Genomic DNA, 24,939 nt, shown 5'->3' on the forward strand with positions numbered 1-24,939 from the left:
CCCAATGTTCTCATTTCCGCTCACTCACTCAGTTCTAGCCACACAAGCCTCCTTGCTTTTCTCAAACGGTCGGGCACACCCTCCCTGTGTGTGTGTGTGTGTGTGTGTGCGCACACACACCCACCTCTGCCTCTGCCTGGACACTGGACCCTCAGACACCAGAAGACTCATTCCCTCGCTTCCTCGGGTCACTTCTCAAGCGTCTCTTTGTCAGGGGAGCTTCCCTGAGCCCACCCTACCTACCACAATACCTGCCCCTGACATCCTCTCTGCTGAAACCCTAAGGCTTGTGCCCCGAAAGTCAGAGGTCAAGCCCCACCCCCAATGTGATGGTGGTTAGGGTTAGACAGGCCCTAGGGTGGAGTCCCCATGCTGGGCTGTGCCCTTCCAAGGAGAGGATCCCTCATCACAGCCCCCGAGCCGGCCTCTGGCCTGTGCTTCCAGCACCCGGATCTAGGAGAATAAATGTGCTGTTTAAGCACCAGCCTCTGGGGTTTCGTTAAAGTTGCCTCCGCTGAGAACTCGCCTCCCTCTCCTTCACGGGTTTATATATCCCTTAGTATTTCTCTCGCTGTTTCCTTAGTATCTGCTCTTTCCTTCGTATCTGTATTAGCGAGATTCTCAGTAACATGCAATGGATGGACAAATCTGATTTTTAAAACTCAGCTACAGCTAAATAATGCAAAGCTGGTCATTTCTGCCACTAGTTCACAGGAGAGCTGCTCCCCACGACCCCCTGCCCCCCAAGATATGGAAGATGCTTAAGCAGTGGAGCTGCCAATGGCCAACATAACAATTATAGGCCTGTAATCTAAATAGCAGCAAGAAATGTATTTTTAAAAAATCCTGGCATAAGGCAAATAGAAAACATGCATATAAAATTTTTAACTTTTCAATCACTGAAGTTAATGCATTGTGGAAACACCAATCAAGGAGTGACAAGCTGAGTGTTTGTTTCTTGGGACAAGGTGAGGACTTTTATTTTCTAGTCCTGAACGTGTTAACGTTATAGTTGAGCTGATACGAATTCTGAGCCACGCAGTGTGTATTTTAAGTTCATTTGTTAGACAAAATATGAGGAAATGTGGCCTCTTTTTATCACTTTTCCTTCTGAATGGCTAAATACAGATAACAGCACGCGGGGCGAACTGGAGGAGCCGGTTCTGCCCCTGCCCAGCTCCCGTCACCTGAGCCCTGTGCTCAGTGGGCAGCTGAGCCCCAACACAAGCACCCCCACATTAAGAACTGGGTTGCACGGCTACTCACATCATTTCGCAACAGAGAAGGAAAAGGAAGCCACACAAAGGGACAGAAGAGCAGTCGCAGGGCAGGCGCTGCCTAGCATGTATGTTTTTCTAAGAAGGGGTCACAGCAAAATGGGTGTCAGGTGAAGGCGTGCCCCACTCTACCCATGGGGTCCACATAGTTTTACTTCTGCAGAGATTTCCACACTTGGTTTCTGGCCACAAATATGAACACTTCCATGTGGGATATGCACGTTCTTCAAACAGCTTACGTTTCTTAAAGGTTCCCTGTGGCTCTTCTGTTCAGACAACGCTGTGTGTAAAATTACCATAAACATTTACCATCGTTACAGAATCATACGAGCGGGCGTTCCAATCGGACGCGCCTGTAGCCGCAGGCAAGTGGAGGGGGCGCTCCTCCTTCTGTTCCGGCCTCCCGAGTGAAGTGCCAGTAGTCACAGAGCCCCAGGCCGGGGGCTGCGTCCGCGGGACCGGCCTGGCCGGCGCTCCGTCCCGTGTTTCCTGATGAAATGACTTCCCCTCGGAGCCTCCTCTTCCTCACGAAGCCAGGGCACCTTCTCATTAGAAAACAGCCACGTGGCGAGGCCCCTCCGGCTCTAAACCGCACAGTGGCACCGGCTGAAGCTGCTCGGCTGCTGCGCGCGTGTTCATGGTCGCACATCCACGCACGCGACTCGCTGTGGAAGGGGCGGGACTAGAGCATCTGCACCAGAATTCTGCAGCGCCCCCGTCGGGGACCCGCTCCTGCGGAACGAGGCTCAGCTGGAGGCTCAGCTGGGGACCCAGCGGAATTTGTAGCCCCCGCTGGCCGTCCGGATGGTGAAGGCGTTGCCCTGGGGGAAAGACAGGGTGCGGATGGTGCCGTGGCTGCGGATGGGGGTGCAGAAGGAGCCGCCCTCCTCCAGCTCCCCCCGGCTCAAGTCGGGCGCATTCGGGCTGCAGTCGGTGCGCAGCCCCCGGAAGGCACCGTGCAGGAGCCCGGGCCGGCAGGCCAGGCCCCCGGGCTCCGGCTGCAGGCGGAGGCGCTTGGGGTCGCGGCTGCGCAGAGCTTCCTCGCAGCGCTCGGAAAGGTCCCGCAGGAGGGCGTCCACGTGCGCGCAGTCCGGCCCCGCGGCGCCCAGCAGCTCCTCCAGGCTCCTCTTGGCTGCGGCCTTGGGCAGGCAGGGCTCCCCGCCCTCCGGGGCCTGCGTGATCATCAGCTTCTGCAAAAGACGGAGGGCCCCCCTGGGGCCAGCGTGCTCTCCCGGGCCGGCTCCGACAGCTGGGGGCTGCCCGGGGCGCACCTGTGCCCCCGGACAGGGATTCGGCGGGCTCCCCACGGGCCTCTCCGTCCCCCACCTGCCGGGCCCGACGCTGGAAGCGGGGCAGGTGCACAGATCGTCCCGACCGCCCGCCCGCGGCGCCCGCTCTCGCGCCGCTTACGTCCAGCACCGACGCCAGGTGCCGGGTCCGACGGGCAAGTTCCTTCAGCCGCACGTTGCGCTCCCGGAGCGACGCGATCTCCTCCTGCTTCTGGGTCAGCGTCGCGTGCAGCTGCAGGAGGGGCCCCGGTGAAGGCGCTGCGCGAGTCCACCCCGGGGCATTCACACCGGCGAGAAGCCGAGTTCTCTGCTGTGACTCTAACATATTGCGCTCTCGGCCCCACGCACCTCCGCCCCTGGGCACGGGCAGCTCCGACGAGCCCTTCCCTCGCCGGCCAGGACTCGCTCAGCGAGGGGCACTGGACGGGGACGCCCGTCCCGCACAGGGGGGCTCCCGAATGCCGCGGCCCTGGAGAGCCGGGCGGGGCTGGACACTGAGGGGGAGCCCGGGAGCAAGAGCAGCCCCGGAAGCCGCCTGGGCCCGGTCGCGAGGTCCCGACACATCCCCACCCTCCGCCCGCCCCCAGGGTCCTGGCCGCCCTACTTGGTTGTTCTCCACCAGCGCGTCCCCCAGCGCCCGCTGGTTCTGGTCGGCCAGCTCCCGCCAGTACTGCTCCGCCGCCGGGGGCGCGTCCCCAGGGCGAGGCGGGGGTGGCGGCAGGGCCCGCGGGTCCGGCGGGGGCGAGAGGCAGGGCCCGAAGGGCAGAGAGTCGCCCGGAGAGCAGGGGAGGTCTCCGCTGGCTGGGGGAGGCGACATCCAGGGGGCCGAGCCTGAGGGAGAGCGGGAGCTGGGCGCGCAGCCTCGGACGGCCCAGCTGGGGCCCGACGGGGTCCGCGCCGGGTGCGGGGCGCCGGGAAAAGCGGCCGCGCTCTGCGTCCGCCCCTCCCAACCCCGGTGAACACGGGCAGGTCCTCACGTCTGCTTCCCGAGCGGGTCTCGCCGGGGCCACACACCCCGCAGCTCTGCGCACCCCGTCACTCTCCCTCCTGGTCACCTCGCGGGCGGGGCCCCTCCCAGAACCCACACGCGATTCGTCTCCGTGGCAAGGCTGCGGGCCCTAGGGCCCGGGAGCCCGGCCCTGTCTGCGCTGGAGTCGCCACCTCCGGACCAATGTCTGCACGAGGCTGGACGGGGTGGGAACCCCGGGACCCCCCACCTATCGAAATGCCCGAGACGCCACGTGCCTGCGATGAGCTCGTCCACCGTCGCCCTGAAGTCCCGCAGGTCCCAGTCCGCCGCCTGCGGGCCATGGCTCTGCAATAAAGCGGAGGCGGGAGTCCATGTCGCGAAGGCGGATGTGGAGCATCACCGCTGTCCTCCCGGCCCGCGGGTATCTGCCCGCCCTCGAGATCGCCTGAGCTCCCACCTGAAAACCAAAGCCCCACCCGAGGCGCAGGGCCCAGCAGGCCTGCACCGCCATGGCGGGGGGCGGGGAGCGGGGAGCCGGGAGCGGGGACGGCCCGCGAGGGGCCGCAGGGCGCGCACCACGAGCGTCTGAGTCCGGCCGGTCCCTCCGCGCTCAGAGCAGCGGCCCCGCCCCGCCCGTCCGCGCGCCCTCATTGGCCGGCCGCCAGCCAATCAGCGGCCTGCGCGCTCCCCGCGCCTGGGAACTTCCGCGCGGACTCACCCGGGACCTGCCTGGGGGCCGCGCTCCAGTCCCGCGGCCGCACCCGACAGCCAGCACCGGGGGTCTCACGGGCCGTGACTCGAGCCCTGTTTCCCGCCGAGGCTCGGTCGCAGCCAGACCCAGCCCCGTAAAGGGAGGGGGAGGGGCGCTGGGACGTGGGCGCCGGAGATGCCGCGGAGCCCGGCCGCTTTCTTGTCCTGAAAAGTCGGGGTTGCTTCCCCCAGAGGCGACGCGCCCCAGCGTTTGAACGGCTCTTCCCGTGGCTCCTGCTGTGCGCGGGGCACGGACCGGAAGGGGCCCGGCACCTCCCCGTCACCTTAATCCCGAGCATTGGACTTGATAAAACTTCTCGCGCGACGTGGGAAACGCGGGGAAGTGCTGGCTCCGCGATGCAGGGGGGAGGCCCTGAGAGCTGCGCTGCCGCCACCTGCTCCGCGGGGGACGTGCGGCCGCCTCGGTCCTCCTCCCTCCGCACCCCCAGCCTCGGCGTCCTAAGGGCAGCCTGGCGCAGGCGGCCGGGAAGCAGGGGGCTGGTGTGGCGGGCGCCCGGTTGCCCGACCCATGTGGCTGACCGACAGGTTCCTTTACTCGGGCGTGGTCTCCCTACAGCCCTTCGTGGCGCCATCAGGGCGTTTGTGAAAAGAGGAACTTATTCCGCCCGGACTTTGCAGACGGAACCAGAGCCAGGCTCCGCAGGGAGGAGGGGAACAAAGCCCATTGACAAGTCCTGACCGCAGAAGCCTGGAGGCTAACCGGAGGGGGGGCGGGGCCGCTGCGTGTCCAGGTGTGACCCATGCAGGCCTCCAGCACTCAGCACCCATCTCTGTGCACCTCCCCCAGCAGGAGGGGAGGAGGCGGCCTGGGAAGTGTGAGGGGGCCTGGACTGGCCAGCGTCTCCCGAGGGGACCTTCCTCTCGGGTCCCTCCCTTTGCGTCAGCTCCGTCTTCCCCAGGAAAAGTGCTGGGCCTCCTGGGCCATCGGTGTGAGCTCTGCCCTCAAATGTTGAGTCCTAGCTCCCCAGTGAGATAAAACCTGGCATTTCTCCACGTACGACAGCAGCACCCCCCCCCCAAACACACACACACAGACGGACACAGGACATGACATCAAGTGTGGGGGCACAGATCCAGGAGAGCCCGCTGGGCTCCTGTTACCCGCAAAGTAAACACCTGGAGGGAGGGCTGTGTCGCTCTGGGTCAGAGGAAAGGAGCCCAGACTGTCTTTCCTTGTTTGAGCATCTTGATCTCAAAAGAATCAGGGACCGGCCTCCGCGGGGCCAGCCACTCTCGCCTTCTGCCTGGGCAACCTCTGTTCTCAGGGGCACCCACACCCAGGCCCCGGGCTCTGTCCCTCCGCGGAGGCCTGGGAGCTCTGCTCCACCACCTGCACCAGTTGTGGGCCGTCCTGTCTTCTGGAGAGTCCTGTGCTGGGCCTGCCCATGGGCCCCTGGTGCGGGGAAGCTGGCCTGGCACCCGGCGCTGCCTGCAGCCGGGCCTGCGGGCTCCTGGCGCGGCCTATCCCAGGGGAGCAGGCTGCCGCCTCCGCCAGGGCAGGGCCGGGGCGGGGCAGTGTCAGCCCTGGGGAGCAGCGACGCGGGATGGAAATAGAAGACAGGTTTTGGGGGTAAAAGAAAAAAGTCAAACGCCTCTTTGTCCCCTGTGGGTAGGTAACGGGAGCCTTTATGGGAAGGAAATATTCCAGAAGCGCCCAACTGCCCCCGGCCGCCTCTGCAGAGTCTCTGAGTCTTCGGTTCCTCCCCCGCTTCCAACTACGATAAACTCCCTCCCGTCTCCCTCCCGAGCTCCATCCCTCCACGCTCCTTGGATGCGGGGAATGAGATGGTTCACGGGAGGCCGCAGGGGACCGCGGGGTGGGGGCGGCGTGTCAGCCGCCCAGCGAGGCACTGTGCTCCCCTCCCGCCCGGCCCCTCCGGGAGCGGTCACCCCCTCCTCTGTCGCAGCTCCAGGGGAGGATGGAGGAAGAACAGAGACCCGAGGCGCGTCTGGAGCCGGAGCCCTGGGGAGCCCTGCCCTGGGGAGCCCTGCCGGAGCCAGCGCGGCTCTGAGAACGGCCGGCCTTGGAGGCGCAACGGGAGGACGGGCGTTCCGACCCCCGAGGCGCAGAGTCCGGCCCGCGCCCCCTCCCCCGCTGGCCAGACGGGCCTGCGCCCCCCCCCGCCCCCCCGCAAGGGCCGGTGCGGGAGCGAACCTGTAGTTTGGGCGCCGTGGGCGGCGAGGGGCCCCGCTAGGGAGGGAGGTACCTGCGAGGCGGCCGAGTCCCCGGCAGGCGGCGCGTCGGGCCCCAGGAACGAGCAGTCGGCGAGGTCCTGCAGGTCGATGGTGGTGAAGGCTGCACGGGGACCCGGGGACACGCGGGCGGACCGTGAGCCGCGCCGGGACGCGGACCCGGGGACCGCAGCTCCTCCCCGCCGCGCGCGCCCACCCGCCCAGCAGGGGAGCCCCCGGGGCGGGGGCGACGGGCTCACCGGGCAGCGCCGCGGGCTCGGCGCCCGGGGGGTCCTCGTACACCGGCACCGGGCAGCCGCCGCCGCCGCCGGGGAAGAACTGCCGCGGAGGGACGAGCTAGGCGGGCACAGAGACGGTGAGCGCGGGCCGGCCACGCAGCCCGGGGCCTGGGGACCCGCCCGCCCGGCCCACCTTCCTCTCCGGCCGCCCGGGCTTGGCGAGGGCCCGGCCGCGCAGCTCCTGCATCCGGTTGGGGCAGATGCTGCCGAAGGCCCGGCGCCCCGCCGCGGCTCCCTCGCGCGCCTGCATCCCGCCTGCCGGCCCGCACCCCGCACCCCGCGCTCCGCTGGCTCTGCAGGTCCCGCGCGGCCGGGTGGAGCCGGGGGACGGAGGTGCGGGGGAGGGAGGGAGGGAGGGAGGACCCCGCGCGGGAGGGGCGGCTCGCGCCGGAGGTGGCGCCGTCAGCCCCGGACAATCTGCCGCGGGCGGAGGCGTTAAACCCGACCCGGCGACGGCTTCCCCCGGGACCGCGAGCGCGCGGCCCGCGCCCGCCAGCGCCCTTTTGGCGAGTGTTGGCGCCGCCGCCTCCAGGCCGCGCCAAAGGGAGGCGGGAGGCAGGGTTCCCGGCGCGCGCGCCGCCTTCCCGCCGGCGGCGGGTGACACGCGAGGGCTCTTTCCCGTGTTCTCCCCACCGGCCGCGGAGCGGGACCTAAACGCGGTCTCCGGAGGCGGGGCCCCGCTGCAGGGTTTGTGGGAGATGGGACCCCAGCGGGAGCGCGCCCATCACAGCAGCCCCTCCCCCAGGATCCGGAGGGAGCGCTCGATGCGCGCTCACACTCGGGAACCGGTCAGAAGCTTAGGGCCCCGCCAGCACCCCTGGCCCCGCACCCCGCACCCCCTGGCCACGCACCCCCTGGCCCTGCACCCCTGGCCCCCAACCCCCTGGCCCCCAACCCCGAGCCCCGCACCCTCTGGCCCCGCACCCCCTGGCCCCGCACCCCCTGGCCCCCAACCCCCTGGCCCCCAACCCCTGGCCCCGCACCCCTGGCCCCGCGCCCCCTGGCCCCCAACCCCTGGCCCCGCACCCCTTGCCCCCAACCTCTGGCCCCGCACCCTCTGGCCCCGCACCCCCTGGTCCCGCACCCCCTGGCCCCGACTTTCCCGGCAGCAGCGCCTGAGCACAACCTTTGAAGGGGGGTCAATAATAGAAAAGTGACACCTACACATTCTCCTCCAGTTTCAGAAAACGCCTCTGCGGGCAGCCTCTGCCCCTCCCGCCCAACCAGGCTCCAGGGGCTCCGGCTCTGCTGCAGCCCCTGCCTCCTTCCCAAGCGCCCCACCCCACTTCCTTACCCCCCACCCCCCACCCCCAGCTTCTCCAGGTCTTTGGGTGAGGGGCTCTCTCGGGACCACTCTATGCATTTAATTTGAACAACTGTCTGAAATTGGGATCTTTGTGGCCTCCTGTTGGGCACCTTGTGTCTTACACCTGGTAGTCTTGACAGTGAACTATCCTCTTTATTTGCACCTGTTACCTGGATTAATAAACAGGACCCCTGTTATTAGGGCCTAGCGCGGCTCCTGAGCCACATGCGGCTCTTTGGCCCCTTGAGTGTGGCTCTTCCACAAATACCACGTGCCACCGTGCATGTCCAGTGCGATTCAAACCACTGCCCAAGCGCCTGGGCGAGTCTATTTTGAAGAAGTGGGGGGTGTTGGTTGGGCGCCGGGAGACTCGGTGGCGCGGGGGAGGCAAGCGCGAGTTGAGTGAGCCAGTCAGTCAGCAGTCTCAGGTGCGGTGGTTAGGGCTAGTCGCCTCCGCAAATCGCCGCGGGAAACAAGTATACAAGACGAGTTGGAAGGGGTCGACCTCAGCGAGCATACCTCAGTCAGACTGAGGACGTTTTTAGCAAAGGCCAGCTTAGGAGCACCCTAATCAAGTTAATAACAATGTACCTGCCTATGTAGTTTAAGTTTTAAAAATTTGGCTCTCAGAAGAGATTTCAATCGTTGTACTGTTGATATTTGGCTCTGTTGACTAATGAGTTTGCCGACCACTGGCCTTGCAGGATGGAGAGTAATAACAGGACCCCCAGCGGGATGGAGAGTAGCCCAGGCAGAGCTGGGATAGACTTAAAGACGCTGGTCCCTCTGTAGGTGGGGGCGCCCAGCTGGAAGGCCAGTCAGTTGGAGTCCCAGGGGACCAGCCCTGCCTTTGGGGTCAGCGCCTGGGGATCAGAACCAGGCTCCACCAGGTCCATGAGCCAGTTGTTTAGGGAAAACATGGCTGACTTCAGGAGTGTTGCTGTGAAGTTGTGTCATGTGACTGGTGCTTGGCAGGATGGATTCATGTTGTTGTCTTAGGAGCCTTCCAGCTGCGCCTCAGCCTCCCACAGCCTGGTCCAGGCTCTGTCTCCTGAGCAGCCAGCCACTGGCCAGCCCATCCCTGCTCCCCTCCTTGCTCCAACTTCCAAACCTGCAAAGTAGGGGGGCTCTTAGCTAAGTTTCAGGGTGATCTCTACACATGGAGACCATCACCGACTTTCCAAAACAGGCTCGTTTTCCACCAGTGAGTTCCACATCGGGGCAGAAAAAGATGGGCGTTGTGCATGGACCGTAGCCTAGAGCAGCAGTCGCCAACCAGTGGTCCGCGGGCCACTGGGGGTCCCTGAGGTCCGAAAGGATGGCGGCCGCCGGTTTAAGGGAACCTGTGGCAACAGGACCCGAAGAGGTGACAACCTGAGTCCCCGCCTGGAGGGTTCTGGAACCAGATCACACAGACCTTGGCTGCCTGGTGGAGTACCGCTACGCGGACAGCTCCTCCCCGTCACACCGAGAGCCTGTTCCCTCCGCCACCCCCCTCCCGCCGGGCTGAGAAGGGCGCTTTGGAATTTGGAGATGATATGACTTTGTCCACCTGCTTCTTAATGTCACAGACCAGCCTCTCCTCCGTCAGCGTGGGATCACCACTTCCCCCTCCCCAACCGAGGAGGGGGCCCCCCTGCAGAGCCTGGCGAAGGGGCTCATCCGGAGGGAGGAGTGCTCCGAGGCTCAGGGTGAGGGGTCCCAACTGGGGAGTGCTTGGGGGCCTGGTGAAGAGAAGTGCAAGGAGACTAACTTTGCTTTGAGTTTGTTTGCATTTTATTTGTGCATATTGATCATGCATTTAGACTCCCTCTAAATGAAATAGAAAGTCTTTTTCAACCAGAAAGAAAATGGGAATAAACAGTATCACGAACAACAGTATGTTCACCTCCGGGCGATCAGGTTTTCCTGCACCTGCTTTATCGCCGTTTCTGTCTCCAAGATCCCCTCCGTTCACTGTGCGGGCTGCCCCTGGCTTCCTCGGAGACTTGCCACCTGCGGGGCCCCTGCTGGGGGTTCTCCTGGGCCGTCTCATTCACCCCAGACCTCTGCCCTGCAGACAGTGCTACTGTTTCCCCCTTTTTACAGAAGATACTGAGACACAGTGATGAGACTTGCTTAAGGTCACCCAGCAAACTGACCTCAGAGCCCACTTGTGTAACTGGTACTTTATACCCACTACCTCACAACCATCTCACGTAGGCTTTAAACAGCCTGAGAGCATGAGTGTGTGGGGGGGAGGATGGGGGTTTAATAGGGGGATGAGGACACATTTGTAATACCTTAATAAAGAATTTTTTTTTAAAAAAATAAAAAAAACAGCCTGTTAGAGGAGTGCAGCCATGCCCACTGCAGCCTGTGCGTGGGGAGCTGAGCTAGCGGCTAAGGGGGCCTGGAGGCAGATCACCTGCCTCCTCCCCACCTGCCCCAGTGCTCACCCCTCCCTCTGCAGCCAGAGTCCTTCTCTGAAAACCAGAAAGGAGCCGCTGCCTCATGGGATTGGGCTGCAATAGGAATGCTGAGCACAGTGCCTGACCCTAAGCGCCCAGTGGTAGCCATGGTTACCAGGGTTACCACATGCCAGTTAACCTGGGCTCAAGCATAGCAGGTGTGAGAAAAGCCTGGTTGCAGGCAGCAGGGCTGGGTTTGTGGTGGCCATTACTGCCCTGCAAAGCCCTGATATCCAGCACCTGTGAGGGCGGGGAGCGCTCCCTGCCCTGTGCGTGGGCTTGTCCAGTCCCAAGGCTTCCCAGACGGGCACTGTTGGCACCAGCATGTGCACCCTCCCCTTCTCTGCAGCATGGGCGGCTGTAGGCTCTAGTATGCCGTACACCCCACCACACCCTCTGCACCTCTGGGTGAGCCACCCTGGAAATCACAGGGTCTCTGCCTACCAGTGACTGACTCATCCTGTAACTAGAACCAGGTCATTTGGACTTCTGGGACCTGGTGGGGTTCTTACTGATTTTTGAGAGAGGGAGGGAGGGAGGGGGAAACATCAACGTGAGAGAGAAACAACCAGGGGTTGCCGCACAAGGAACTGCGACCCAGGTACATGCCCTGACCCCTGACCGGAACCGGCCAGCATGTGGTGTATGGGGGACGCTCCAACCAACCGAGCCACCCCAGGCTGACCTGGGCTCTTGTACAGAGATGCCAGCTGGAGGGGGGGGACCCCGATTGCTGCCTGTTGCCCAGGCCTTCACCATCCTCCTGGGACAAGCGCGTGTAAGAGGGACATTCAGACAAACCAGGACAGAGACAGTCGGCCAGACAGCCTGTTTATTGGAGAAAGGCGCTCTCCCGGGCGCTCAGTAAAATAAATAAACAACCAGACACAACCATGACGATCCTACACTATTTACAGCCCCACGCTCCGTGGGCCAACGCTGCATGCTCACCCTCAAAGCAGAGGCAGCGGCCGCCCGCCCGAGCAGAGCACAGGAGGCCAAGGGCGACCTCATTCCCAGCTCAGCTGGGGCTCAGGGACAGGCTGCTCTCGCCCCAGGCCTGGAGGCGCAGCATGTGGGCCAGGGGCGCGCCGTTGATGGCCACCAGGAGCCGCAGCTGCGCCAGGCAGTCCTGCAGCTCGGGCTCGGGGTGCCCGCCCAGGCGCAGGTCCATGGGGCAGGGGAGCCCGAGCAGCCCGTCGGCCAGCGCCAGGCAGCAGATGGCGAGCAGGGAAGGGGCGTAGCTGCTGAAGGCGTAGTCGGCCAGGCTCAGCTCGGCCACGGCGCGCGCCAGCGCCTGCGCCTCCAGCGCGTGGGAGACCGAGGCCTGCCCGGCGTCCACGCGCGCGTGCGTGAAGTGCTCCAGGAAGAAGCTGAGGGTGGGCGCGCCCAGGCTGAAGCTCAGCTTGTGCAGCACGATGCGCTCCAGGTTGCAGAGCTGCTGCCGCGAGAAGGCGCCGCCGCACAGGGCCAGGAGCTGCTCCACGCGCGGCGGGTACACCTCCACCTGCAGCACAGGGCGCTCAGCCCCCGCCGCGGCCTCCAACCCGGGAGAAACCGGGGCCCCCTCCCTTCTAGCGAGATGGCGGTGACTTCCACGTGGTCACCTGGCCGCGCTCCCAAGACCTTCTCCACCCGCCGTCCCGCCGAGAAACGGGCGAGGGAGCGAAGGGACTAGGAGTGCACGGGCCGCGGGGACGCGCGCAGCCCAGCTCAGTGGGGGCGGGGGCGGGGCTAGGGCTGTGGGGTGCACGGGGTGCCGGCGTCCGCCCGGAGTTCAGGGAGCCCCGCACGAAGCGGTGCGCGCCGGGAGAGCCCGCAGCCGGGCGGCCCAGGCCCCGCGGGCAGGTACCTGTTTGCACGCGATGAGCAGCGCCGTGACCCCGAGCAGCTGGAAGCAGTCGGCGGCCACCGGCGTGGTGGCGAGGAAGCGGTCCAGGGTGTTCACCGCCAGGCACAGCGACTCGAAGGAGAGGCCGAACCGGCGGTGCACGGGGATCAGCCAGCTGAGCAGCTTGCAGCGCGACTCCGCCGTGACCTGCGGGGGAGCGGGGGGCGGCGGAGCTGGGCGGAGAGGGGCTGGGGAGGCGCCGAGCGGGGGGACCGGGCAGCTCCGTCCCCCAGGAGGGCGGGGGGAGGAGGAAACGACTGAACGCGTGTCAAGTGGGCGCCCGGACCCGCGCCCGCCCGGGAGCAGCAGGCACCGCGCCGCCAATCCGGGGGGGGGGGGGGGTAAGCAGCTCGCGGGGTCGGCAGCCGCCCGACTGCCCCTACGAACCATCTTCATGCCGCTGCCCCTGCGCTCCGCTAACCATTGGGGTCCCTGAAGCCGGCTCGGCCCCCTTCGCTCCGGCAGCAACTGCAGCCCCTTCGCTGGGTCGGGACAGGGCCCGGCGGGGCAGGACCGGGCTGGCGCGGAGGGAGGGCTCCACGGACGCTCACCTGCGGCTGCCGCGCCAGCGCCTCCCGCGCGTGGAAGTGACTCTCGCGCGCCTTGCGGAAGGCGTAGCAGCTCTGCCCGTAGTCGCGGAAGGTCCGCAGGTCCAGCTGCACCGGCTGCCGGGCCAGGCCTCGCGCCCGGGGCGCCGCGGGGCTGCCTGCGCCGTCCGAGCCGGAGCTGGGGGACGCGAACAGGTCGCCGACGCCCGAGTCGCCAGGGGGTGAGCGCGGGCGCAGCGGCTGCTTCCTCCGAGGGCGCCCGAGCTTCTTCACCGGGGCGCGCGGGTACCGGCCCTTGTCCCCTCTCCCTGCCCCGGCGGCGGGGCTGGCGGGGCACGGGGTCACCATGCTGCGGCCGGGCCCCGCTGCTCTGGGGCTGCGGCGGGCAAGGAGCGCGGGCGAGGGGGCGGCGAGGCCCTAAGTACCGCCCGCGCCTCCCTCCACCACGCCCCCCGCCTCTCACTGGCTGGACCCGGCGACCGGCAGCCGCGCTTTCCCGGCTAAACTACCGCCGGCGCCGACCGTGAGCCGAGGAGGAGGGGCCGCCGCGCCGCGCCGCGCCGCGCACCCGCCCGCGCGTCCCGCGTTACCCGGGCGACCAGCGGGGTCGCGGCAGGAGGCGCGGGCGGGGGGCGGTAGTGCAGGTGGAGGGAGCGCGCCAGGTGGGCGCAGCATCCCGCTGAGCGGCTGCGCGGCTCCGGAGAGGAGATGGTCCCGGGGCACCTCCCCTCCCGGGCCGGGGCTCCGTCCCTCCGGCCCCGGTGGTCCGGCCCCTCCCGGTCGGATCCAGGTGGTAATTTTAAGGTCCGCCCAGGAGCCCCGCACGAAGGCAGCAGCGACAGACCGTCGCGGGAGTTTTCTGCAGGGACCGCAGTTCCACGATCCCGCTGCGTGTATGGTTTGGTGAAGGCAGGACCCGCGTAGCCTGGTCCCTGCCAGCGCCCGGCTCTGCCCGGCTGTTGTCTGGCGGCCGGTCCAGCCCGAGGAGCCTCGGACCGCGTCCCCGCACTTTGCACCCCGCGCCGCCCGGAGGCTGCAGCGGTTTAGAGACAGCGTTGTCCGAGGGCTGCATCCCCGCTTTACCGAATGGCCGCCACCTCCTCCTCCGCCCCGGCCGGCCGGCCTTTCCTGGTTACTCCTGCTTCCCATCCTGAGCCTTCGGAGGGGCCGGGTCCTCGGAGGAAGTGACCCTCCCTGCAGGGGCGTCCGGTGCGGGAGGGACCACTGACCCCCGGTTCCCTGGGCCCTGCTGGCTGGCCCGCAGCTTCCCGGCCTGGGAGAAATTGGGCCCTTGAGGAGACAGGGCACTGGTGGCCCAGGTAGCATCAGGGAGCCGTACAGGCATGTCCCCGGGCAGAGCGCCCACCGCCAGCCCCCCCCCCCCCCCAGGCAGAACCACTAGGTGCCTTCCTCCCCCTCCAGAACAAAGGCTGCCAGGTGCAGGTAATCAGAGTGTAAATCTTTGCCCCCAATGGAGTGGGTGTGAGGTGGTACCTTCTGGAGATGCAGCTGAAAGACAAAGGACCCACCAGGTTCTGGGCAGTGTCACCCCATTTCCCTGTAAGTCTCCAGTCCTAAGAGTGTGGACTGTAACATGCGAGCTGAGCTAAGAATCACGTGTATTTCAAAACAGATGCCTGGGCTCCCTCCTCCTCTCAGGCTGTTGTGGGGACCCTCTCGTTGGGGAGCCATGGAGGGAGGCACCCTTACATGGGTGAGGAGGGAGAACCCGGGATTCTGACTTTCCAATCGGGGGATGGCCAAGCAGGACAGTGGAAAGAACGCAGAGGCCACGGTGGTGTGGGAAATGTCCCCCTCGTGGCCTTCAGGGAGCTGCTCCCTGGTAAATGCAGGTGTCAGTACTTGCCTGGAGAGACAAGTGCTATCTGCTATCGGGTAAACGCCGTCCTTGGTGAATGTGAAATGGTGGGGCCACTAAAGCTGTCCTCGGGCAGTGAGCACTGTTCCCCTTGGCGGGAGCCCGCACAGCACAGGTGCCATCCTGTAGCCCCCTGTAGGTGAGGCTCGGGGGCCTTGGGGAAAGGCCTTGCTCCCCCAGAGTGTGCCTGTGGCTCCAGTTTACCCCCAACGGGGTGCCCAGCTCTGGCCGGAGGAGCTGTTTCCAGGACAGACACTGGTTATATTGCTCTTTGCTTTGTTGCGCGTCACAGATGTTTCGTTTTCACAAGTTGAAGGCAAGACCTTTCACCAGCAAAAAGATGACCACGCGGGCCGGGTCAGAAACAGCCAGCAAGGCCGCGTGGGCCCTGCCCTCACAGAGCGGCCAGGCAGTGGGGAGGCAGACCGCTCGTCATGTTTTTTCAATGATTAATGGGCGGTAAGGACTGTGCTAGAGCAGTGGTTCTCCACCTTGGCTGCACATTAGAATCACCTGGGAATCTTTTTAAAATCCTGATTTCTGGGCCTCATCCTCTGGAAATTCTGTTTCTTTGTTATGGGGTGAGGCCACAACATTAGTAACAAAGAAACAGAATTTCCAGAGGAGGCCCAGAAATAAGGATTTAAAAGAGATTCCCAGCTAATGTGCAGCCAAGATTGAGAACCACTGTGATAGAGGACCTCCTGGGTGTAGGGGTGACATACAATACTGTACAGGACACCTGTTCAGCTCAAGTGAGAGATGGAGAATAAACGTTTAGTATGTCCCAAATACCGCATGGGACACATTATACTAAAATTATGTTTTTCTGAAATTCAGAGATGGCATGGGGCATACTTCCACCCAAAGATTCTGTTGTTTAGCTGACATTCGAATGTAACTGGGCCTCCTGGCACGTGGCAGCCCCGCCTGGTGCCCTCGGAGCCTGGTAGAGCTGCTGGCTCGGGCGGGGTAGGTTCCCAGCTCAGTGCAGGTTCCGCTAACACAGAGGGTGGGGTGGAAAGAGGAGGAGGGGGATTTGGGTGGGAGTGTTCTCATAGCGGAAGGGGATGTGGGAGGTCAGAAGCATGGGTCCTGCGGCCGGCCTGAACACAGGCCTTGGGCGGGAAGCAGGGAGATGGGAGCTAATGCTCGGACAGACTTGCTGTGCCCGGTGCTGTCATGCTCTGTATGTGCACTGTGCTCACTGAATCTCCAGGCTATGCTCTGAGGTTGACTCTATCTTGTCCTCATTTTACAGAAGAGAAATGGAGGCTTAGAGGACGAGTCATGTGGCCAAGGGCCTGCAGGCAGTAGGGCAGAACTGGGCTCCTTAGCCAGCCCGCTCCCTGTCCCATCACCACTGTGCAATTCCTGAAACCCCAATCGCGCAGAGCCTTGTTTGCTACAGTGGATGTTTGGACTTCCCCGAAGCCATGCAGGCCAGACCCAGGGGGAGAGCGATCTGTCCTTTGTTTTTAAAGATCCCTGTGGCTGACCAGCCGGAAATGGAGTGGAGGGGGCAGGACGAGGCCGTCTGCGTGCAGTGTTGGTGGCATGAACAATGCGGCCCAAGTTAAGGGCTTTTTCTTTGCCCTATGAAAGGTCTTTAAAATTAATTCCTGTTTTCTAATCTCTCTGGGACCTGGGCCCAATGCACCTTAAAGGCAGTAGGTAAACCTAAAACACTTAAAAAATGTCAAACCTAATTAAACCCAGGCTTCTCTAATGAAAGCTGCTTAGCCCTGGGCCCTGCTTCGTTTCAGGTGCGAGTTATGAAACCTGCCAGGGAATTAATATCATGGAACCAAGTTGCCTTTTGTTTTCTTTTCCAGTTTGGCACTTCCGTTTCAGCCGAAAGCACCCACCCGGCCTGAACAGGAAGAATGCATTCGCTGACAGTACCTTTTTTTTTTTAATCAAACAAAACACATAGGTTGCTACCTAGATGTGGACAACTTTGTTAGCACCTCAAATGATCCAACTCAGGTTTGATTGCCACTAAAAACTGTGTTTACTTAAGACTGTATTTTCTATTGATGTACTTAAGTGCCTAAGTTGAGAAGTATTTAAGGTACTGGAAGTCAGACTAGTTTTGCTGGTATTTAGTAAAACAAAGGACAGGAATTTTCAGCACTTTCTTAAGGGCAGACATTAGACTTACGTCTAAATGTCCGCCCGAATCACGCCTGGGGAAAGGGCCATCTCTGTTACCTGCCTACCTGCCACTTTGCCAAGTTCATCCTGGGTTCAGTAGACACACTCAAGACCATTGCTTCCCCACCCCCACTCCCTCCACGCACGTGCTCCCTCTCCAGGCTCACACCACCTATGGCAGTCTGCCCGGCACAGGTGGTGTCGTGTGACAATAGGGCCCTCAGCTCTGGAGCCAAACTCCTTGGGTTCGAATCCTGACTTTAGAGCAGCCAAGCTCCATAAACTGCAGCAAGTTACCTGTGACATAGTTCTGAGGGTCGACAAGGCAGGCCATGTGCTCAGCGTGGGTGGGCTGCTGCTGCAGCTCTGCTTTGTCCGAGCAGATACGTCTCCTTTTGGGAAGAATACCTGTCCCTCAGTGTGTTGATGAGTCAGTTATTGGTTAGCAGACAAGAACTTTAAATAATCATAAGTATGTTAAAGAAAACCCAGGGCGAGGTGGGTAAAAAGGACAGAAAGGTAAGAATTGCATCAGAGACTTGAAATCTATAAAAAATCACCAAATGAGCATGTCATTGAAAACCATATCATCATAACATAGCACTCACCGGATGGCTTCAACAGCAGCCTGGCTACAGTGGAAAACAGCATTAGCGACACCAAGACAGACCAACAGAAACTGTCAAACCCGCGTCACAGAGAATAGTGGGGGGAGGGGAAGCGAAGAACATAGAGCAACATGCATGACTTCGGTGTTAGACCCTATCTTAGTGATGGCGAACCTTTTGAGCTCGGCGTGTCAGCATTTTGAAAAACCCTAACGTAACTCTGGTGCCGTGTCACATATAGAAATTTTTTGATATTTGCAACCATAGTAAAACAAAGACTTATATTTTTGATATTTATTTTATATATTTAAATGCCATTTAACAAAGAAAAATCAACCAAAAAAATGAGTTCGCGTGTCACCTCTGACACACGTGTCATAGGTTCGCCATCACTGCCCTATCTAGTCCCTCAGCCGCTCCACTGGCCCGGCCCCCCGGCCCCATTTCCCTAAGTGAGCATGTTCTGTCAACCTTTCAATGGGGCGGTCTCTTTCATTCCAGGAGCCCATGTCACGTGAATGCAAAAAGCACCCTCTCCACCTTCTCTGCTGCCCTCCCCACAGCCTTTCCGCTTGGTGCCCATATTCTCCTTCAGTCCGTGGTTGGGTCAGGGTCTGCGCTAATGTGATCCTCACTCTCTGCTGGTTATTTCTCTTTAGTCTGCAGATGAGTGAGGGTCTTCCCATCCTGAAATACCTATTTCCAACCCGTTGTGCTGTTTCTTCATCACATCTGTAACTGGTACTCTACCTTTGCCTTTGTATTTGTTCCCTACAAGTCATGCTGTGTGACTGGGAGTTAACACAGGCCTCACGGCGAGGTCTTGGAAGGCCTGCTTGTGAGGGGGCTCTGGGCTGGAGCTGGAACTGGCTCTGGAGGCGCCCCTAGTTTTCAGGTAACTCTTTTGCCTGCTTGGGGCGCTGAAAGCCCCCCTTCCTCTGGGAGTCTGGAGTTTGCATAGCTACGGCTTTGGTCTTTGAGCCTCAGGAGGGCTTCCCTGGGCAGGCACTGCCTGTGTAGGAGCCTCTGCGTGGGTTCCTTCAGCTTCCAGGTGACGTGGCTTCTCCCTGGTCGATCCTGTGGAATATCCTTCCTCTGGTCCTCCAGCCAGTCGCTGACTGTGGGCAGCTGTGGGACCCGACCGTGTCCCTCCTTAACACCCTTTGTTCACACTGCTCCCCAAGGGCTGCTCTGCTCATAACCCGCAGTCTGTCTTCGTCCACAACCTGCCAGTGCTCTCACTCCAGCTTCCCTCCTCCCCCTCCTGCGCTCCTTCAGCAGGCCTTGCCGAGTGCCTGTGGGCAGCTGTGCTCTGGCACATCAGTGCGTGTTCCGAGCAGCACATGGTCTGCGGGGAAGACAGGAAGCAGATGGCTCACGCTGACGGAGTCCTGTGCTGTCGGCGGCATTAAAGGGGAGATGCGCTTCAGAACGGTGAGCGTGAGTCAGGAGGAGGTCTGTTTGGATAAGAGCCAGAAGCAGTGCACCCAGCAGAGAACTGCCCATGCAGATGTGTAAAAAGCCACTGGGCCCTGGCAGTGTGGCTCATTGGTTGGGCGTCATCTGTACAGGGCGGGGTCTCCAGTGTGACTCCTAGTCGTCCGATGCCCAGTAGGGCAGTCCCAGCAGCAGCATCTGCCCCCAGCAGCACCACCACCTCTGAGCTTGGTGACAGGCTCCGGGCCCGCTGGTGCCCATGAACAGTGCCTTTCTTCAGTTTTATTTTGAGTGTCAAATCCTCAACACTCACTTCTCCTGCTGTTCCTTATGGAGCTTTACTTCCAGCTGGTGTGGAGCTCATTTTCTCTGCTGGGTAAAGGCGTCTAAACGCTCCAGGCGGCAGTGACTGAGGGAGGATGCGGTGGGGACCCAGGGATCATCACTGAGTCGCACACGGCCCTGCCGAAAGGCACAAAACGATGTGGGAAACATGGGTGGCACCAAAGAATTTATTGTAAATGTGGTGGCAAGTACAACGGGAACAATCGTCATTGAAGAGGAACTAGAAAATTACGTGTTTAAAGCTGTGCTTTTCCCGCCACCTCTGTCATGGCGAGCACCACGGTCTACGTCCTGAGAACCTCCCGGGACGGTCCATGTTCACATCACTTCACGGCTGTGTCTTCATCTGACATTTAAAGCAGTTAACCATGAACTTCAGTTTCAATTATTCTCTGTTTTTATCAATTCCGTAATGATCTGTAGAATCTTGTCATCTGAGTGGGAGAAAAACACCATGAGCAAATTCATCACTGGCTAGTTTTCCAATGTATCCACAGGTAAGCCACAGGTATCCCTCATTAAAAAACGCCTTTACATTAAAATACAAAACGAACACCAGCAATATTCACTATGGAACTACAGATGCCTATGTAATCTGTCGCCCTTCAAGCGCTGTTTTAATAATTGCCATGCTTATGCTCAGGCCAGAAGAGATGATGCGATGCGCTCAGTCCTTCCAGAGGCATCACTGACCACAGCTCCCTGAGACAAGGCTGCTAGCTGTGCCCCTGGCTCAGCGCCGAAGCTCCCGTGTCTCCGTGTTTATCCCAGGACACCGCACACAGGGAAGCCCCACAGAGGTGCCAATGGGAGTGACAGACCCGCTACACAAGGATCCACATTCCAGGGAACGAGACAGACAAGAGGCCACGGTATTTGCTAAGGTTTTGTTAACAGCGGCTTCTCCGAGCAGCTGCTCTGATGTTGTGACTTCCGAAGACTCCCAACCGCTCTCTAGGTAGCTAAGGTGACCCTGCGCAGACAGAAATGCTCTATTCTACTAGGCGCTTCAATACGAGAGGGCGCTGGGTTCGATGGCTGCAGCGGGAATTCTGATAATGGGGCCCAGGGCCTGCCAGTTAGGTTCCTGGGGAGCGGTTCTGGGGGGGTTCAGAGGCATAAAAAACCACTCACTTGATACAAGGGGAATAGTTTACACAAGAGAATAATTAGGTTTGAACAACTGTTTATGAGTCAGATGGAATTCAGCATTAAATAAATTTTATTAAACTATTTTTAATCACCTGGAATTTAAGACTTCAATGTGCCACCCAGTGTACGCCAATACTTAAAAGTATACTGTTTCCTACCTACATTATAATCACACACTTACTTTCAAGGGACATCTTAGGATTTTCAAGCTTTTTTCTTAGAACAGAATCAATGAGAACTCTCAGCTGCTTGAAAATGACAGCTATCTTCACAGGGGCCTGTTGGGAGGAAGTGATAAATTGGACAGAGTTAATCCTGGGAGCGTGAATGTGTTTACATAAATCAAGATAAGCACGTATACCTTCCGCTCTGCTCAGCACATCCTGACTAACATAGAAAATTATGGGAAAAACACAGGCAAACCACTTCCTGAGGCTAAACTTTGCAAACTTCAGTTTCCTTGTTAAGTATCCATAAACTTGATGGAAATTTTAAAACAGCTTCACTGAGGCACAGTTTGCAAACCATCAAGGTTCACTCCCTGTTGAGTGTACTATTCCGTGATGTCGGGGAGCCCCCAGCTGCGCCACTGTCACCAGGGTGACATCGCACCGCCTCGGCCTTGGCGAACACTGCACACCCTTTCCAGGCTGCATTTACCATGTACTGGCCTCTCCGGTCTTAGACTAGCCGCTGCCTGGCACAGCACAGGAGAAGGTCGCTTAGTTTAAACGGGTCAGTGCTGACGGGGTCACGGAGAAATAACCTTATTGCTGGTAGCATTGGTAACCCTAGTTTTTCCAGAGAATGCGACAACACGCAGTGAAAGCCATGAGCCTATCTCTTCATAGGGGGTGCAATGCAGCGGGAGGAGCGGGAGCTGAGGACCAGGCTCTGGTTTAAGTCCTCTCTACAGCACCACCGTGCCATGTAGGAGGTCCCTGACTTCTCCCTGAGCTCAGGTGCGGGTCCTCAGGAAGGGAACTGGCCAGGCGAGGAGGCGTGCTCTCTGGGCGCATCCACGTAAAGGCAACCAGTGAAGCGCACACCCGGCAACTGTAATCGTTACTGATGGTAGGCGCAGTCTGTGAGTTTCCAATTTAACAGATTTAAAACCAGACAGGCAGGATAAAATAATCTTAAGTCAAATTATAGGAAAAAATGATGCCAATGCCAAAATTTAAAAACAAATCCACCTCAACGGCACAGAAGCAGGACTTGAGTGCGGCCAGCGCGCTGGCGTGGGCGTACCTGGAAGCGGATCCAGCCGTCCACGGAGAGGAGCCGCTCGCGGTGCTGCACCTCGATGTCCCCGCCGAACAGCAGCACCGGGAAGGGGCTGATGAGCGTGGTCTCCCTCAGGTACACGCGGGCGTACCTGACCTGCACACGAGAGGGGAGGGAGCCGTCACAGCTCACACCAGCATCAATGCATCTGGTTCACATGAACCCTTGTCGTAATGTGGGCACATTTTCAGTTATAAGTTTTGTGAAGCTGCATGTTTACTTTCTCATGTGCATCCTTTGCCAACTGTATAGTAATCGCAATCACCCCCGTGCACTTAGCCCCTTAAAGACATTTTAACACTAACTGCAAGGCCGAGTTACAGGGCAGGCAAAAGTGGGTCTACAGCTGTGTGTACGCGAATCACAGGACTTATTCTTGTTATTGCTTATTACTTATCGTAGTGTTCTCCATTCAAACTGTAACCCTACCTTTGCTCCAGCCGTGTGCCTTGAATAAGTGCAACTATCAACGAGCAATTTTATAAGGCTAATGCTGTCAAACCATTAATTATGCAAAAATGAAATGATGATTAAGTTTCAATGTTCAGCTAATGCCATTGTTTTACATTAAGGTCAATGATATGCTGGAAGTTGTTAAGCCAGTACTGGATCCTCGCTACTTGGCTTGGCTTCTGTCTTTATTTCACGTAGAAAAGATGATGATGATCACGTAGAACCTTAATGTTTTCTTTCATTAACCAATAAGAAATGAACAGCTCGAACAGCTTGACGTGAGAACCAAATTTCACACCCGTTGGGCACCCTCACTTGTTATGGCTGACTTTCAGCACAGCGCCCTGCGTGCTGGCGTTAAGAATGAGCACCCACCTTCTCCTGGTATAGGAGCCACCCGTAGGTCTGCAGGTCCCGGTTCACGGAGGACGGGTGCACCTGCGCCTTGCCCTGGGCCGTCTCCACCATGCAGGCCAGCTTCTCGGTGACGTCCACGGACCTGGTGCAGAGGATCTTGCCCACGCTGTCCGAGAGCCCCGCGGCCAGCACCGCCTTCAGGAGGGCGACCTCTTGGAAGGAAAGGGTCTGGGTGGCCTTGCTTCCTTCCCAGCCGTTAGAGGTGGACGCCGAAAACCCTGCTGCCTTCACCAGCCTGATCAGCTCCTGCTTCACGTCCTAGATCGGTGTAGGTGGAAAAGAGACGCGATCAGACCTGATTAAAATAGAGACACTGCCAGATAACCTTGGAATTCACATTCCTGTTTCCTGTCAAAACCGGGAAGATGCGAGATGCTTTAGTTTACTGCAGCCCAGATTACATTAGAAAGAAAAACAGATCCTGGAAAGTCAAGGATCGATGAGTCATCTGTTACCACCACCCTGGGACCTGAGTCATAAACACATGTATGTCTGCCTGGGACTGTCCCCTTCACTAGTGATTTCCCTCCGATGCTCCCCCGTGAGGACGGTCACACAGAGAACAGGAGGGGGAAGCCTAGAGGAGCCCGGACCCGAGACTGCCCGGGCCTCTTCATTTGTCTGGGAACCTCACCTTCACTCCCTAAGAACTTTGACAACGTTTATTGATGGCAACTTCATTTCATCTACAGCTGTGACCTACCATCTTTTTCTACCTTTGATAGTCCAATCAGCTAAAATTCTACAGGAAGATGAGCACTTTTCAAAGCAAACAGGATACAAGTGATTAAAAGGTGACGTTTACATTTAGGATTTCCTTTAGGTTTCCGGTTTGGGCCCAAGGGACTTTGCATCTAGGGAGGAAAGATCAACAGACAGCTGCGGTCCACGCGGCCCAGGCGGAGAAGAAAGGCTCTTGGAGGAAGGAGGCGGAGGCGGAGGCGGAGGCGTGGACGCAGACCAAGCAGAGCTGCGGGCTCCCGCACCCGCGTCCCCAGCCTGGCTCGGAGGGGCTGTGGCTTCAGTTACCCCTTTCTCCGCTCCGAGAAGGCTGATTCCACAGAGGAAGTCCCTGCTGTCACCCCCGCAGTAAGGTCATAAAAAGTGACTGCTCAGATTAATGGGAAGAAATGTTTTTAACCGTTTACAGTCCGAGCACAGAACAGAGGAACCAGGTGAGGCACACCCACAGGTTACTTGCCTGATGCTTTTACGGCGATGGCACTAAACACCATTCCCCAAGGGCCAGGAACAAAAGGTAAGCGTGCGGAGCCCTGCCTGTCAGCATCACCTGTTTTTTCACTTTCACTGCACACGCGTCCTCTCTGTCCTCCTGCCGGGGTCCAACCCCAGCGGGTCCAGGGGTCCCCAAAGGTGTGGACGGAGTCGGCGAAGAAGGAATGACATGGAGGCAGCGTTCAGTTGATCAGCAGCTTTGCCAGGATCTCTAGCCCGGATCTCCAGCCAAGTTCTGGTCTGGATCTCCAGAGAGGTTCTGTAGCCATGTTCCCTCGCTAGGTTCTCCAGCCAGGTTCTGTCCAGGCTCTCCAGTCAGGTTCAGTGTCCAGGTTCCAGTCAGGCGCTCCTGCCAAACTCCGCAGTCAGGTTCAGTCCAGGATCCCCTGCCATGCCCTCTCGCCAGGCTCCGCCTCCAGGCTCCGAGGCCAGTCCCTGTCCAGGATCCTCTGGCATGCTCTCTCCAGCGAAGTTCTTCTGTCTCTAGAGAACGTTCTGTGTAGGTTCTGTGCCTAGGCTCTGTCTCTCTTGGTCCTGTCTTCCAAGCCCTGTCTGAGTTCTGTCTCTTGCTGTCTTGTTCTGAGTTCTGTGTTCTAAGTTCTGAGTGTTTGTCTTGTTACAACTGTATTTATACCAGTTGATTCAATCCTATCAATCTCTATTACAAAGGTTAGGGCATTTCTTATCTCCATTCCAGGGAGAAAAGATTATGTAGTTTAAGCGTGATTGTTTGTAGTTAAAGGGATTAATTACCCGCCTGGCACTTAGTTGAGGGGTTTTATTCCCTCCCTAACTTCAGGGGAAAATCCCTACCTGGGGATTCAACCTTTCTCGGAGAGGTGACCTTGGTTAAAACACAGCACCAAGAAGGTGAGCAAACATATTAAGAACCGTATGCCATATATGCCAGGTCCCTTGAAACAGCAAGGATGGACCGGCTCCCGGCATCCTCCCACACAGTCCAGCCTGAGCCTCTCTGCTGCTCTTTCCCAAGA

General features: G+C 59.8%; 3 protein-coding genes across 5 annotated transcripts in view; all 3 read right to left on the minus strand.

Annotated features, from left to right (window-relative positions):
- Window positions 1-1,703: 1,703 nt before the first annotated feature.
- MCIDAS (multiciliate differentiation and DNA synthesis associated cell cycle protein) lies at window positions 1,704-7,028 on the minus strand. Its single transcript, XM_059691889.1, has 7 exons — window positions 6,912-7,028; window positions 6,740-6,836; window positions 6,515-6,603; window positions 3,812-3,881; window positions 3,171-3,397; window positions 2,688-2,798; window positions 1,704-2,467 (listed from the first exon to the last, which is right to left on the minus strand). Exons 1-7 carry the CDS (start codon window positions 7,026-7,028, stop codon window positions 2,036-2,038), a joined length of 1,143 nt encoding a protein of 380 aa, XP_059547872.1. The 3' UTR covers window positions 1,704-2,035.
- A 4,356-nt stretch (window positions 7,029-11,384) lies between these two features.
- CCNO (cyclin O) lies at window positions 11,385-13,343 on the minus strand. The gene is made up of 3 exons (XM_059691890.1): window positions 12,977-13,343; window positions 12,387-12,572; window positions 11,385-12,041 (listed from the first exon to the last, which is right to left on the minus strand). Exons 1-3 carry the CDS (start codon window positions 13,319-13,321, stop codon window positions 11,556-11,558), a joined length of 1,017 nt encoding a protein of 338 aa, XP_059547873.1. The 5' UTR covers window positions 13,322-13,343; the 3' UTR covers window positions 11,385-11,555.
- Window positions 13,344-19,548: 6,205 nt separating this feature from the next.
- DHX29 (DExH-box helicase 29) overlaps window positions 19,549-24,939 on the minus strand; it is a 36,439-nt gene continuing 31,048 nt past the window's right edge. For all 3 annotated transcript variants that reach the window (XM_059695027.1, XM_059695028.1, XM_059695029.1), the window contains 4 exons: window positions 22,667-22,966; window positions 21,803-21,934; window positions 20,733-20,829; window positions 19,549-19,833 (listed from right to left, as the gene is read on the minus strand). In XM_059695027.1, coding sequence (XP_059551010.1) covers window positions 19,781-19,833; window positions 20,733-20,829; window positions 21,803-21,934; window positions 22,667-22,966 — 582 coding nt within the window. In that variant the 3' untranslated portion in view covers window positions 19,549-19,780. The remainder of the gene's footprint in view (window positions 19,834-20,732; window positions 20,830-21,802; window positions 21,935-22,666; window positions 22,967-24,939) is intronic.

The sequence above is a fragment of the Myotis daubentonii genome, chromosome 4 (assembly GCF_963259705.1).
Source record: "Myotis daubentonii chromosome 4, mMyoDau2.1, whole genome shotgun sequence".
Taxonomy (NCBI): Eukaryota; Metazoa; Chordata; class Mammalia; order Chiroptera; family Vespertilionidae; genus Myotis; species Myotis daubentonii.